This window comes from Lolium rigidum, chromosome 2, assembly GCF_022539505.1.
Source record: "Lolium rigidum isolate FL_2022 chromosome 2, APGP_CSIRO_Lrig_0.1, whole genome shotgun sequence".
Taxonomy (NCBI): Eukaryota; Viridiplantae; Streptophyta; class Magnoliopsida; order Poales; family Poaceae; genus Lolium; species Lolium rigidum.
Window position 1 is genome coordinate 111,209,021 of NC_061509.1, and position 15,555 is coordinate 111,224,575.

At 42.5% G+C, this 15,555-nt stretch overlaps 2 protein-coding genes across 2 annotated transcripts; both read left to right on the top strand.

Moving 5' to 3' along the window:
- Positions 1-650: 650 nt before the first annotated feature.
- LOC124687097 lies at positions 651-3,068 on the top strand. Its single transcript, XM_047220937.1, has 4 exons — positions 651-728; positions 812-999; positions 1,105-1,258; positions 2,579-3,068. Exons 1-4 carry the CDS (start codon positions 651-653, stop codon positions 2,792-2,794), a joined length of 636 nt encoding a protein of 211 aa, XP_047076893.1. The 3' UTR covers positions 2,795-3,068.
- Positions 3,069-5,637: 2,569 nt separating this feature from the next.
- Positions 5,638-11,395, top strand: LOC124687098 (E3 ubiquitin-protein ligase GW2-like). Its single transcript, XM_047220938.1, has 8 exons — positions 5,638-5,835; positions 6,796-6,847; positions 6,933-6,978; positions 7,075-7,156; positions 7,257-7,419; positions 7,513-7,615; positions 9,733-9,799; positions 10,598-11,395. The coding sequence occupies exons 1-8, from the start codon at positions 5,638-5,640 to the stop codon at positions 11,159-11,161; spliced, it is 1,275 nt and encodes a 424-aa protein (XP_047076894.1). The 3' UTR covers positions 11,162-11,395.
- The last annotated feature ends 4,160 nt before the right edge of the window (positions 11,396-15,555 follow it).

Genomic DNA, 15,555 nt, shown 5'->3' on the forward strand with positions numbered 1-15,555 from the left:
TCGAAGACGACGACATGGCGACGACGACGCGGGGTATGTTGAGGAGGAGGCGCGGGCGAGGCGGGGAGAAGCGCCGACGTGTGCCCGTCGGTGGCGATGGCGCCCAGGCGGTACAGCGCGGCGGAGCGGCCGCTACTGCCGGCAGGAGGCGCGGGCGAGGTGGATCTACGGGGCGGCGGCGAGCAACAGCGCGGCCGGCGGCGGAATCGACCGGAGGCGGCGGGATTTCGCGGCGGTGGCGCGGTGGGAAATGGAGGGCGCGGACGGTGGGGGGGATTTCCAGCCGTTGGGGTATTCGCGCGTGCGTCGAGCGATGCCGCACGCTGTAGCCGACGCGTCATATTTGACGCTCGGGATTGTGCAAAACGTCGCGCGCCCTAAATTTTTTACAACGCCGCGCCGTTTGCCGCACCTGCTGGAGGAGCGATTCCACCTCCGCACGCTATCGGCGCGTGTTGAAGATGCTCTTAGATTGCTAAACCCTCTTTCTTCTCTGTGTATACCTAGTTTTGGTCGAATGATCGATGGACAGTTGCAAGCAAAATTTCCCGCCCAATCAAACACAAATCAGGTCCCGATAAACACAAGACAGGTCTATCCGGCCATCACCTCAACCCCTCGTCTACGGCGGCGGCCGCATCGGCGGCGGGATGGAGCTGTCGGCCGCTTTCGAGGAACGCGTCCGGCAGATGGAGGACGCTCGGAACCACCGTCTCTCCCTTCTGCAAGTATCTCCTCCGCTCTCCTCGACCATTTCCCCTTCTCTTCTCCCGAACCCCAAACCCTAACGCCTTCTCCCCTTGTCCCGCAGGCCGAGAAGGAGATCCAGGCCGCCAAGTACCGCCTCCTCGAAGCCAAGATCGCCGCCGCCCGCCGCCTCGAGCGCCGCCGCCTCCTCCTCGAGCGCCGTGCCGCCGAATTCGCCTCACGCGCCCTTGCCGCCCGTGCCGACATCGACGCCACTCACGCGCGCCGCCTCCTCCTCGCCCGTGACCTGAGGCACGCAACTTCTCCCCCCACCCAAATGCAGCGTGTTTAATTCGGGCCTAAAAGTGCCTTTCGCCTACTGAACATTTGAACTGGGCACGCGCGCAGCTCGACGAGGTGCGAGATCGAGGAGGCGGAGCGGAAGGAGGGGGACTGGGACCGCTTCTACGAGTCCAAAAGGAAGGAGATGGAGGACTTCCAGGCCATGTCTCAGCAGTTCGAGGCAGAAGCTCGTAAGGAAGTGCAGAGGCTCAAGGATTTGGTATCTCAAGTAAGGTCCCGGTCCTTTGTATTGATAAACGAGTATGAGCTTATCCTAGTCCCTTCGTGTTGTTGCATCTGTCTTGTTTAGCCTAATTGCCTTGTGTACCAATGACAAGTTGACAACACGTACAGTTGGGTGAATCTTAAACTTAGTGCTTAACTCTGTTTGCTGTGCAATGTCCACATAACAACATACTAGCAGGGTGTTTAATGTCTTAATGGGTCACTAGCTAGCAGGATGTAGTGTGGGCATCGAGCTTTTCTTGGCCTTACCAATGGACCACCGGAGAAGCTGAAAGCTATCATCTGAGTCAAACGGCCCGTCTGACTGTAATCCTGTTGGCCATGGCTGCCTCCTGAGAAGATTTTTAATTTAATCCTCTTGTGTTGATAGGTTCAGACATTTGTAACTTAAAATGGCACGCATTGGTAAAGACCAACCTGTTTGTGATTTGGCCTGCTGAGTACTACCATGCTTGATGTCAAAATGGTTAAGGCACCAAATGTTTTAATGTGTGTAGTTTCTGAACAGGAGAGATATAGGCCATTAACTAAGCAGCACTGTCTATTGATCAGAATTAATAAGTTCATGATGGTAGATTTGTAAAAAACTATCATTGCGGCTAAAAAACTTTCTTACTTCGGATCAATTTTCTTCATTTCTTAGATTTCAAAAAATATGTTCTTCACTTCTTGTCCTGATCCAATGTAGAAAGAAGTGACAGTCAGTCCATGGAAGCAGTGTAAAATTTTAATGTTGTACCATGCCCAATTATCTTTTAAAGCATCTTCCTTATCTAGTAAAGCTTCCTGTAGATATTATTTTGCAAATATCTTCCTTATGTTGTAAAGCTTCCTGTAAATATTTTTTTTGCATAATGGGAACTTCTCTATTATCTAGCAGTGTGCGGCTGTTTTATTGGCCAATGTTGAGAAAACAATACCATGGGGACTGGGGATTCATGGACCACACTCTGCACATCGCCACTAACTTCACAAGCATCCAAATAGCATTAATCTATTTTTAAAAGACAACCTGCTATGTATTATATGAGTTTCCCCCCTAATTTAATACATTATTAATTGGTCCACTTTGCTTGGTTTCGAACACAATGATTCACTTATATACAATGTGTTGATCTGAAATAACCAATAGGAAACCAGTGATTCAACATCCTATTAGATACTTGCATAAAAACTACTACATCATTGACTCTGTATATAATTCGTACATGGTTCAGAAAAAAATCTATACTATCTGCTTATATTCTGAATTCTTACCTGTTCACATCTGATTGATGGGTGACAACTGCTTTAAACGTTGCAGCTGCAATCAGCTCTGCAAGAGCTGCAGAGCAATGGGATGTACTCCAACGACGCTGAGATCACGGCAGCAGAAGCCAGGAAGTCCGATCTCACGGCGAAGAAGGCTAAACTGGAGGAGAGCCTGGTTTCAGCCCGCCAGTTCAGAGCACTGCTCCAGCAGCAGCTGCAGAAAGCTTTCGCGTCACAGGTTGGAGATCAGAAGGCAGCACAAAACTGACCATCTGATGCTCAGGTGCACCAGAATGCTGCTACATGCAAATCGAGGAAACCATAGTTCTCTAGCCCGATTGCTCCATTCCATTTCATGCATTGCCTGTACAGCTGAAAGTACAATTTTCATATTTCCAGTCTTATGTCCACAAACACTGAAGTTTTCCCGGATTCCATCTTTTCCACAAAGTTAGTCCGGGACCAATTACCATAGACACATGCCGTGATCCAGACTTGCAAATTTTGCCAGTTGCAAATATGAAAGTGTTTCTACTTTTCTATGTATGTAATGCATTCCAAGTTCTTATCATTCAATTAGCACAAACCATATAATATACTCACTTGACATAATATGCAGAAATATTGTTGAAGTCAGCAGGGTTTTCTTTCAAGTTTCAAATACCTTTAACTCCTAATGGAATTGTATAGATGCTGCAAAGTGTGCACTTTACTCTTCTCGTGAATGGTAGGCCTAGTCTTTCCCATTATTTGCTGACCCGAGTGGAGAGGTTGGTGCCTCCCTTCCAACCACTCATGCACTTGTACCATTTGGTTAAATGCTGCACATGAGGACCTCCCTTGCAATGTCACGTACGAATTAATATGTAGACCGCCCACGGTGAAATGCTGATGCGTTCAATCAGACTTGATGTTGTCAAATGAGGGAATACACCACACACTTCATAATGCAAATATACTCCAAATGCATGGTAAAAATAATACTCCACGTACAATTGTTTAACAATGACGTAGATCACTTGACGCGAATAAACAAAGTAGACATTGAAATTACCACTATAGCATACAAATAGAAGAGAAAAGCAAATGAACATTCTTTCACCAATATTGCAATAATGCACATAGACGGCCATTAGATAACAGCGAGCAAACTGGCATACACACACAAGACTAAAAATCTCCCACGGGTCACGGCTAACACACATATGGTTGTTTAGACGGCACGGAGTATCCATCATTCCACCTATCTTCGTTCATGTGTACATCTATGGTTGTTTAGATGGCGCACATATGGTTGTTTATACGAAACAAATGGTTTCTATACATGACAGATAATAGCATTCAATACTAAAGTGCAAAACGTTAAAACCCCACATATCTTCAGCGCTCTTTCGCCAGCAAAACATGTAGGCATAATTTAACGAATAAACCATTTCACATGCCAGTGTAAAGAAACACACTCAATCGCAACATAACAAGATCATATGGCCATACTCGTAACAAATCCTACACATCTCCAGCCGAGCAAGTGAACACACCGACACAAAATGTTGAAATGCCACTCATCAGAAACAAACCGATTGTTCCACGTAAGGCCATACTTCCAACACATCATACATATCTCCTAGTCTATCCCACTTATTCTACTAGCGACCTATGGTTGTTTAGACGGCGCAGGTATGGTTGTTTATACGACACAAATGGTATCTATACATGATAGACAATAGCATTTAAGACTAAAGCGCAAAACGTTAAAACCCCACATATCTTCGACACTCTTTCGCCAGCAAAACATGTACGCATAAACCATTTCACATGCGTCAGTCAGTGTAAGGAAACACACTCAATCGCAAAATAACAAGAGCATACGACCATACTCGCAACAAATCCTACACATCTCCAGCCGAGCAAGTGAACGCACCGACACAAAACGTTGAAATGCCACTCATCAGAAAACAAACCGACCGTTCCGCGTAAGGCCATACTTCCAACACATCATACATATCTCCTAGCCTATCCCACTTATCTAAGGTACCTTTACACCGATAACGCGCGCATACAACCACGCAGATAGATAGATAACTGGCCCGCACACACGCAAGCGCAAAAACGTGACGGAACCAAGCACATGGCGACACTCTTTCACCGGCGTGCACGTATGTCACGCAGAGCGAGCCCTTCTGCCGACGGCATAGCGAACCCTTCTGCCGACTGATAAACACATTTTTTCCTATTGTTGTGAGGTAGTTATTGGCAAAATTTTGCCACAAAGGATTTATGTTGATGGAGAAATTACATACACACTCCATTGGAGTAGTTCAATTGATGAGTTATTGGCCCATGGCATTAACCTTTTTTTACCTACAAATCAACATACCACTATTGGATATACCCTAATAAGCAAATAAATATGCAACAACAATATATGAAAAATATTCTACTATGATAAATAAATCTAGTAATATGAATTAACGGTTTGTATGGCAGTATAATTGCAAAATGCTGAAAAGGCAGGCCGGAGGTGTATAAAAACCAACGGCAGGGAGGAAGCAGGAGTGACCCCATCGAGCAGGTGCACTCATCACTCCACGGCTCCACGCTAGGCGCTACTGGTAGCTATAGCTAGGCAGGCAGCCGCCCTCCGAGAGTCGCTCCCTCTCGCAGAAGCAGAACTGCGGCTCTGGCACCGAGGTTATTATAGCGACCGCGGCAAGAGCTCGCAGTACCTCTCGCAGCAGCGCAGCGCAGCAGCGGCAGAGAAGCCGAAGCCTAGTGTGCCCCAGCCTGCCCTGCCTGTGTTGGAGTGTCGCGTGCTTCTCTTTTGCTTCCTCTTCTGCTTTCCTTTCCTCTCCTCCCAACCCGAGCCCGAGCCCGAGGTCGAGGGGAAAAAGCATTTTTAAAATACTACTACTGGTAGTAGCCGAGAGTAAAAATCCCACCTCCCGACCCGAGCCTCGCCACCCTCCCCGGAGCATCGCGTACGCCTGCCTCGTATACCGTATGTATCTACAGTGAGGCGGCGCGTGCGGTGCGGTGCGGCGCGAGGGTTTCCTCTCCGGCGGCAGCGGCGGCGGCGGCAGCGGAGGAGGCGGAGGTTAGATCTGGGAGGGGATGGGGAACCGGATAGGCGGGCGGAGGAGGGCGGGGGTGGAGGAGCGCTACACCAGGCCGCAGGGGCTGTACGAGCACCGGGACATCGACCAGAAGAAGCTGCGCAAGCTCATCCTCGAGGCCAAGCTCGCGCCCTGCTACCCGGGGGCCGACGACGCCGCGGGGGGCAACCTCGAGGAGTGCCCCATCTGCTTCCTGGTAACAGATCTTTCACCTCCCTCTTCCTCCCCTCTCTTCCTCTTCCTCCCCCCACGCCTGCCAAATTTTGCTGCCCCGCGCGGTGGCTTTGCTTGGCTTGCATGCCGCCGGAACGGAATGTTCGATGCGTCCCTGCGTATTCATTGGGTCGATTACTGTGGAGTGCCGTTGGCGTGACCCCGTCACCGACTCCTCACGTGATTCTACTTAATGCCTTCAGTTAATGTCTTCAATTTTTACTCCACCTAGCCACGTTTTCTAGTTTTGTAGTAACTGTATTTTTCTTCATTAAGCAGGTGTAGTGTAATTCGTTTGTACTGTGTTTTTTTTGTCGCCGCAACTTGCGCTAGCTGCATCCGCCTATCTACTACTGACATCATACAGCGCTTGCGGTATATACATTGTCCAAAACGCTGCTCCTAAGTGGCCCTGAGGTTGTTATTCAGCAACATGATGTAGGGGGGTTCTGCCAATGTATTTTGTTTTCATTATGCAGAATGTTTTAGTGCTCTTCAGAACTAGGATTGAGAATCTTCCTGCCGTTGTAGTACCCTTGATTTCGTTACCTAAAGGATAATGACTGATTCTTGTGAATGTTTAGCTGTTGTTGTTCCAGGATACCCTGGATAGTTCTGTCTTATTAGTAAAATAACTGGAAATAGTGCTGATCTTGCGTGCATTTATGTGGCACCAACTAGATGATGCTACTGTAGTTTGAAGTTCGAACATTGCTGCAGCTAATGTTAATACAATTGGAATGCTAATGTATCCTGTTGCATTTTATCCTTAATCTCAAAATCTCTGGCTGAATTTGTGTAAACATGGGCATTGTATTATTGGAATTTCTCATATTTAGCACTTGTAGTATTTCCCCGTGTTCTTAGCTTGCTAAAATACAAGATTTGTTAATTACCGTTGAAATTCCCCATGTCCTAAAATGCGTGTTCTTCCTTATTGTAGTTCTATCCAAGTCTTAACCGCTCAAAATGTTGCTCGAAAGGGATATGTACAGGTAACGCATATGTCCTACTTGTTACTACCCATGATTGTCTGTTACTCTAGGTCCAAATGTCCTTAATGTTTGGTATTTTCTACAGAGTGCTTTCTTCAAATGAAACCAACTCATACTGCTCGGCCTACACAGTATCCTTTATATCGTCTCTGCTCTTGTTTCATATATCCTTGTATTGGTAATATGCGGGTCTTCTCAATTGTCATGATAATACTTAACCAATGAAGATGCCCATTCTGCAAAACCCCCAACTATGCTGTTGAGTATCGTGGTGTGAAGACAAAGGAAGAAAGGAGCATAGAACAGTTTGTAAGTCCTATGCTCTAATGTGTTCGCCTTTTTGTTGATTAGTGCCAGTTGTATTTGCAAAGCAAATGCATTTACTTAACCTTGTGTAAACTTGTTACAGGAAGAACAGAAAGTCATTGAAGCACAAATGAGGATGCGCCAGCAAGCACTTCAAGATGAAGAGGATAAGATGAAAAGAAAACAGAGCAGGTGCTCTTCGAGCAGAACAATCGCTCCAACAACAGAAGTGGAGTATCGAGATATCTGTAGCACATCCTATTCAGGTCTGCACTAGATATGACCAACATACACATTTAATTATGTTAGTTTTTATGTAGCTTAATCTGATAACTCGCAATGTGTTATTTCATTTCCAGTGCCATCGTACCGATGTACTGAGCAAGAAACTGAATGTTGTTCATCTGAGCCTTCATGCTCTGCCCAGGCTAATATGCGGCCTTTTCATTCTAGGCATACTCGGTATGTTGTTTTCATTTTATGTTTCGTAGGATTATGCAAACCTTTCTTTTTTGACGGGAATGCTAGCCTTGAACATTGAAGCTACCAAAGCTCATATTTCAGGCGAGTTTATTTTTTAATTAGAAATAAAAATAAAATATCCATATGTTGTCCATAACGATTGCTCCCAAAGGAACATGTTACACATCAGATGAAGACGTCTTAACATAGGTGTATCTGAATTATCAAATACTAGCCATTGGATTAAATGCCGAAAGCAGTGACCAACCATTGCATGATGGCAGAAACCAAGCACGCAGAGACACTGGCCTTCTGAAAAGACCCTGAATTCCTTCACTTTACAGTTCCCATTTTGCATACTAGTGATCCGGGTTATCCACCATTCATATAGCAGCTGTGATAAGCGTTATCATTCTTTTATGTTTAAGGTTGTCTCCTACTGATACCCCAAGTAACACATTTAATTAGATCAAGCTTTATTCCGTGTTTATTACGATAGGATTTTTTTGTTGAAATCATAAGAGGATGTTTTTTATAGCTATTTTTTATGTTTAATAGAATTTTCCTTAGTTAACCAATGAGGAAAGCATTCTTTATATCCTGGACCTGCTTTCAGTATGTCAAGCCTAGTTGACCTAATGGCTACACTGAATACCATATGCTGACCCTCTCTATTACTGCGATGGAATATTTGGTACAACCAAATTATTTTAAACTATTAAAATTTCATGTGAAAGATAACAATCTTTAGAAGGGAGTAGGAGTTTATAACCAATTTCTGTATACATTGAATGTTCTGTAGTTGGCCTATGCAGTAAAATAATGTTTAGATGTTGGACTTGGGCCTACTTTGACTGCCAATCCAGTTGACCTAGCGGCTACACATGAACACTTCCTATGCCACTATTACCTTCTCTATGACTAATAAAATAACTGGTCTTCAATCTAAGGGTGAAAACGAGGCAGGTCCGTTGTAGGGTTTGGTTTTGTTGTTTCTGATTATTTGGTAGTTCATAGATTTGGTTAGCTTAGATTTTTTTAACTTGCGTTTTTTTTGTTTGTACTTTGTGCCATCTTGCATTCTCCTCCTAATACAGACGATACACGTTGGCCCCATGTTTGAGTAAAAAAACTGTAGGCCATATTATTATATTTGTGAGTAATGTTCGATGTTTCATGTCGGGATTCCTAATCTGGCAGATTTCCACCCTTACACCAAACATGTGGTTTGGAGTGGATATGTCTTGGCCTAAACAATCAATGGTTAACTACTTGGCCAATGTGTACAGTAAAGCCTATCAGCAGTCCCTCCTATCAGTATTCTGATAACTGATAACACCTCTTTTCCTCTTGGCATCCTAGATTATGAAATCGAAGCCTGCATGGTTCAGTTGTTATAAGTACAAAAGTAGACGTGATAAGTTTTTTTGATGCTACACGGTAGTACATGATAGCATCAGTACAGTTCAGATATGCACATCACGGCTAAATGAGAGGACGCTTTTGTGATGGTGCTAGTGCAGAAACCGTCATAGTAGAGAGAGAGAGAGAGTATTTGACCGAAATAAAATATTTCAGTCTGTCCAATCTGTGTTTTCACCTGTTGTGGTTCTTGTTCAGAAGATTGTTATGCTTAGTTAGTTTATGCTTCCATTGTTTTTGACAGTTTAAGTTCCAGCATTAAGCTGCAAACAAGGTATGACCGAAAAAAGACTTGCTGAAGAAAACTTAATCCCTTTTGTTTTGGAGTTGAAGACTTCTCATCAACTTCCTTGGATTTCAGCGGAAGATAAAATAAGTAAACAGCACAAAAAGGCCTTTATCTCTTGGTTGAATATGAATATATATAAAATTTTAAAACAGAAGCAGAAAACAATATTTCTTGCCATTTATTATTATGAGGGATTTTAGACATGACATAACCAGACAAAGTGGCCAAACAAGCCAGGCAAAACCGACCAACAAACAAAAAAAAAGATGCTCCCTAGGAATTTCGCCCCGCAAGGGCCCAATTTGCCATCACTCTTGTCCAATTTGTTGTACTAAGCGTGATAATGATTAATTATGTAGACATAAATAAGTCTTGTGACATTCCCTGAATTGTCCTTTTCTTACAGTGATGATAACATTGACATGAATATAGAGGATATGATGGTTATGGAAGCAATTTGGCGTTCAATTCAGGTGAAGTAAAAGCTTTTTATATGTCCCTTGAATGAACATATTAAGAGTATGATTTGCATAAATGGGTTTCTATACCCGGTAAAAAATAGTTTTCTATACGAGCTGCAGAAAATTTGATGGTTTATTTTCATCATTCTTACTCTTATTTCCTCTGTCATTTGAGTTTACCGTTTGTGGTAGTACTGTTCTTCAAACAGTGTGCTGGCAGATAATGACGATATCTCACTTGTTTTTGTAATTTCCTTAAAGTATGTTTTAAAGTTTGGAGTATGATTTTTTTTATAAATACCATGTTTAGTTATCCTGTTGTTATTAAGCCGAAGATTTCAGTAGTTCCTGCTCAAACATGCATATAGTTCCTAGTCTCATGCTTGTTATTTGTTGCTAGCACTGAATGTACTTGGATTTTTTGCACTTTTTCTATAATAAACAAAACCTTATGAGCCTAGGCTGCATATTGTTTTGTATAAACGAAAGATTAGTTGAATGCATACCCTCCCACTGGCCATGAAAGTTCTGATTTTAAACTGTCTTAAATTGATAAGGAAACATAGTTTTGGTTACAGGATGCACTTCTTCCTTCCATAACTGTTGAGCTGCGATTTATGTTTCGAACTGGATATCTTCCAGTTGCGCAATTTAAAGCTATGTCGAATTCTTTGTATATACTTCATTTTCTGCAGTCATGATATAATCAATGACATTATGGATTAGAAAATTTCTGTGGTTCATCTTATAGTAAAGAAAAGTTTGAATACATATCTGCTTCTAATATGTTCATGTTTTCTCTCTTAGCAGGAGCAAGGAAGTATTGGAAATCCTGTTTGTGGTAGCTTTATGCCTGTAATTGAGCCACCCTTACGTGAACGGCAGGCATTTGTTCCAGCTCCTCCTCTGGAAATACCTCATCCTGGTGGATTTTCTTGTGCTGTTGCTGCTATGACTGAGCACCAGCCACCAAGCATGGACTTCTCTTACATGCCCGGTAATAGTGCGTTCCCAGTCTTTGACATGTTCCGCCGACCGTGTAACATTTCTGGTGGAGGCATGTGTGCTATAGAGAGTTCACCAGATAGCTGGAGCGGAATTGCACCAAGTTGCAGCAGGGAAGTGATAAGAGAGGAAGGGGAGTGCTCAACCGACCACTGGTCGGAGGGTGCAGAGGCCGGAACAAGCTACGCTGGCTCAGACATTGTGGTGGAACCAGGGACTATGCCACTGTTGCCTTTCGCTGAAAATTACAATATGGCACCAAGCCAATTCCGCCCGGAGAGCATTGAAGAACAAATGATGTATTCCATGGCTGTTTCTTTAGCAGAAGCTCATGGTAGAACACACACGCAAGGGTTGGCATGGTTGTAACACTGTGATTTTGACGCCTCCTGCCTCCCCCCGTGCGCTGTCGTTGGTCTGCCACCCCTTCTGCTCCTTTTTGCCACCCCTGTGTACGGCTGTTTTGTTTCTCCTTTTTTGCATGTGTTGCTTCATGGTTTGATATAGTTCCAGCTATAGCTCTCCATTATTATTGCTTATATGTATGTAAAATGGAATATGAGGAAGAAAAAGGAAAGAAAATCGGTCACAGTTCGTAATGCTTGTAGGAAGGGTGCACAATATCTACAGGGTCACGGCATATAGAGCTTGTGTTGAAGTATCTGGGTAATTGGGTTACACGAGGTGGGCGGTGTGCTTATCCATGGTCTCGCCATCATTTGCATGATTTGGATCCTGTTAGTCTTTGTGGTGCAGCTAATAGAAAAAACTCTCTGCATGAGTTCTTGACTTCATAGTCATACACCGGGCGATTGGTCTTTTTCTCCAGTGATTTTGTTTTACACCTGTTTTTCTGTCATAAGGAAATATCCGCTACATAAAGAGAACACCCCAAATGGTCCAGGACGCCTAGCAAGCACATCCTCAACAAGTCGGAGAGATAGTTTGACCAGTAGGATAGCATCAACATTGATAGGCACAAATAAACTATGTACCAGGTTCACATTCCATTGCCCTTCCTCATTGATTAGATATGGAACTCTTCGGCAGTAGCAATTTACCCACGGTGTAAGGGTCTTGAAGGATGAAGTCCGCGGGATTTAGCTATCATGGAATACTCTTATGTTGCGCCAATTTCCCACTCGCCAAATAAACCATTTGTTCAAAAGTTGCAGACCATAAGATATGACTGTTCAAATTGGGGATGGGCATCATTAGGAAAATACTGGGCTTTAAGCACCTGTTCACACAAGCTGTTGTTAAACACCAATATCACCAAGCTCAGCGAGTAATAAGGGCTTGGTTGAATAGCCTCATGTCTCTGAATCCCATGCCAACATTTGATTTTGCTCTATTCAACCTTGCCCAGCTAACCCAGCGGGTTCTTATCTTTCCCCTTTTAGCAGCCCTATCAATACTTTCGAATGAGCTTTATCAAGTGATCACATGCCGAAAATGGTAATTTAAATACCCCATATCATACGTGGGTATAGCCTAGGCAATTGCTTTAATCAGAATTTCCCCAACACTTTGAGCAGGTAGGCCATCACCCCATTCAATGAGACACTTACTTTATCTTGATTGCAAACTTTCAAATTTGACTTTATTCATACGGCCATCAGGAGTTGGAAGGCCTAGATATTTAGGCTCAAATTGATCACGTTCCACCTGTAGCATGGACCGAATGTTATCTTGTGTACCTTGAAGGCAAGCACAACTAAATAATATAGAGCATTTTGTTTGATTCAAAGAAATTCTATAGTAATTTTGTAGGATTTTCATCCTTAGGATTTTTTCTATGTGCATCGTTTGATTCGTAGGAGGATTGAATCCTTATGAATGCATAAGATTTTTTTTCCAAAGAACCGCATCGCACTATGTTTGGGAGAAAAAATTCCATCCACTCAAACCTCATGTTGCAATTCCTTTGATTTTCATGCGAATCAAAAGGTATTTGACTTTTTGTCTATAAGTTCGAAATCATATAGGATTTAACTGGATATGATATTCTAATCCCGCGTTTTTTTGTTCCTATTCTAAGAATCCTAGGAATTAAACAACCTCTTAAGACTGATTTATTAGTTGCCTTGTACACATAGGAAAAATATCTAGGGTTCTTTTCACACGACGGAATTCCTCCTATAGCTCTCAAGAACAACATTGTTTTCTTAGAAGAAAAGGACATAGCCCTGGATCCATTTCTGAAACAAGATTATTACAGAGTTTTACAAGTTATTTTCCATGTCCTTTTTCTTCCACCCTAAACATCAACCTACAGAGGAGTTTTCCCATGCATAGAACATCAGAAAATACAACTGAAGGGGACACCAGTGCTAAACCCAGACCACTATCAGGGGAAACCAACATATTTTAAGGTCTAGGAAGGACCCTAAACCCTTCACCATCCCCAACCAACATTAGTGCATTTGCTTCCAAGGTCGTCGCTAGGTCCGCGGTTGTGATCTTTAGAGATTCCTCAGCATCACAACTCTGGTTTCATCACACGGACCTCAAACTCAGTTCTTGCTTTCTTCTCGAGAGTCAACCAAGTTCCGGCCACAATAGCAGAGGTGGAGCACGAGCCAATCCCTCCAAATTGCTCACCATTGCCACCAGCCTTCCTTTTTCTTTCGTTTTGAGTTGGACGCTCCATTGAGCAAGGGTGTAGGATACCTTTTCTCCACAACACCTGCATTCCCACCCAATGGGTTCGATTGAACACCATGTCATTTTCTAGTTAGCCGAATAATCCTTAAAATGGTAGCACTAATCATATTAGCCAATAGATTTTTCTTTTTGTTATTCCATAAGTCAGAAATATCAACTAAAGTTGAGGATGAGGAGTTAATACCCAAGACCCTATTGATTTCCAAACACATTTTGGAAGAAACAACACAATCAAAGAATAAGTGGTGACAAGTTTCAAGTTCATTACGTAAAACACAGGTGAAGTCATCCACTGACTGCCTTTTGACCAAGTTATCTCTAGTGAGGATCCTGTATCATCAACCATATATATGAAGAAATGAATTTTTGGGGAACTTTCGAACTCCATATAGAATGTACATTAACATGCAAAATTCCTCTAAAATTGATAATAGCTAGCATGCATGGACTTTACACTGCAAACCCAATTAGCTTCCCACAACTAGATGAGAACATCATTTTCATCCGTAAGATGTAGAGTTTGCGCAATTTGCAAAATCGCATACCACTGAAGCATTAATCTATGATCAAATTATCTCCTAAAAGTTACTTTTAAAGACTCTTCATCTCAAAGGTTAGAAATTGTATGATTTTGTTCATTCACCAGGCAATAGATCTACAAGTATTGGATGGCCAAACTACAAGTACCAAACCAGTGGTCCTCCCATATCTTCACGTTCCTACCATTTACTTCTTTCCACTGATACCCCATTTTGGCAACTTTGGCATCCCATAGCACACCTTTCCAAAATGGGGAAGCACCAATGGTAGAGCAAGAAAAATGTTAGGGCTATCCACCCTATACTTATATTATATAATTCGTTTCCAAAGCTTATTCTCATCCAAATTATATCTATTCACCCATGTAGCAAGGAGGCAAAGATTCATCTTAGCTAAATCAAGGATGCCAAGCCCCCAAACTCCTTCTTCTCGGTGACAAGGCTCCAATTAGCCAAACTGTGTTTGTGATGACCCTCATAATCACCCCATAGAAAATGTTCCAATTGAGACTTAATCAGAGAAATAGCCCATTTAGGAAATTTAATGACACTTAGCGGATACAGAGGAATACTGGCTAACACACTCCTAACCAGCTCCAATTAGGGCCGGTCCTGGGATTTCGAGGGCCTGGGGTGAAACTACAATTAAGGGCCCTCAATATAACTATAAAAATAATTAGTAAATATTGTTAATGTATAACTATTAAGAGTAAATATCTAAATTATATTCAAACACATATTTCTTATAAAATTTTGTAGAAATTTTCTTATCGATATATCCGTGCTAGTCAACTCACATTTTTTCACTACTCTGCCACTTCGAGAAAAGTATTACCGTAACAAAGAAACTCGTGAAAGTGCAATGTTCAGATCATCGAGGTGCCCAAAGTTATAACAATAAACACTTAAAAATATTTATATTAAATGATTTGTACATGTTGTATTAAATATTTCTTCTAATATTATATATGTCGATCTTGCACAAACCTTGTCGCCACCGCTGTCTAAAATTAGGTGCATACCTATTCATTTGAGCTTTGCCAAATATATCTTTTGTCCCAAATTAAGTGACTCTGACTTGTCAGATTCACGTGTATTTATACACTAGAATGCATCTAAATACACGTGAATCTAGAAAAATCCGAATCACTTGATTTTTGGCAGATGGAGTATTAGAAATCAAACGCCCAATGATTTGCAAAAAAAAAAAAATCAACACCCAATGAAAAGGAAAATGCGCCATTTTTATTGAGCAGGAAAATGCGTCAGTTATTGCATTTTTCGTGAGAATCCATTGATTTTTTTATTGATCGGTCTGTCTAGTCTAGCCATGGGCCGCACACCATTTAATCCCCTGTACCTGACTAACGTGAAAAAACAAAGCTAGTTAAATTGATAAGGCCTATCTAACCAAAGTAAAAAAAAAAGGGCCCAAGATCTAGTTCGCTCCATAACGCTTCGTCGTTCGACTCAACTGTATTGTACAACAGAAATTCTCCTCTGACATGCTCTAATGGCGTCGCTCCTGGCCGCAGCATATGCATATCTAGTTGAGAC

Bases quoted from the DNA above. Each gene is read 5' to 3' on its own strand.
- LOC124687097 (XM_047220937.1), top strand. From the start codon at position 651: ATGGAGCTGTCGGCCGCTTTCGAGGAACGCGTCCGGCAGATGGAGGAC. The intron at 729-811 runs GTATCTCCTCCG...CTTGTCCCGCAG, and splicing joins ACCGTCTCTCCCTTCTGCAA to GCCGAGAAGGAGATCCAGGC. The intron at 1,000-1,104 runs GCACGCAACTTC...CAGCTCGACGAG, and splicing joins CTCCTCGCCCGTGACCTGAG to GTGCGAGATCGAGGAGGCGG.
- LOC124687098 (XM_047220938.1), top strand. From the start codon at position 5,638: ATGGGGAACCGGATAGGCGGGCGGAGGAGGGCGGGGGTGGAGGAGCGC. The intron at 6,848-6,932 runs GTAACGCATATG...TATTTTCTACAG, and splicing joins CTCGAAAGGGATATGTACAG to AGTGCTTTCTTCAAATGAAA. The intron at 7,420-7,512 runs GTCTGCACTAGA...TTTCATTTCCAG, and splicing joins CTGTAGCACATCCTATTCAG to TGCCATCGTACCGATGTACT.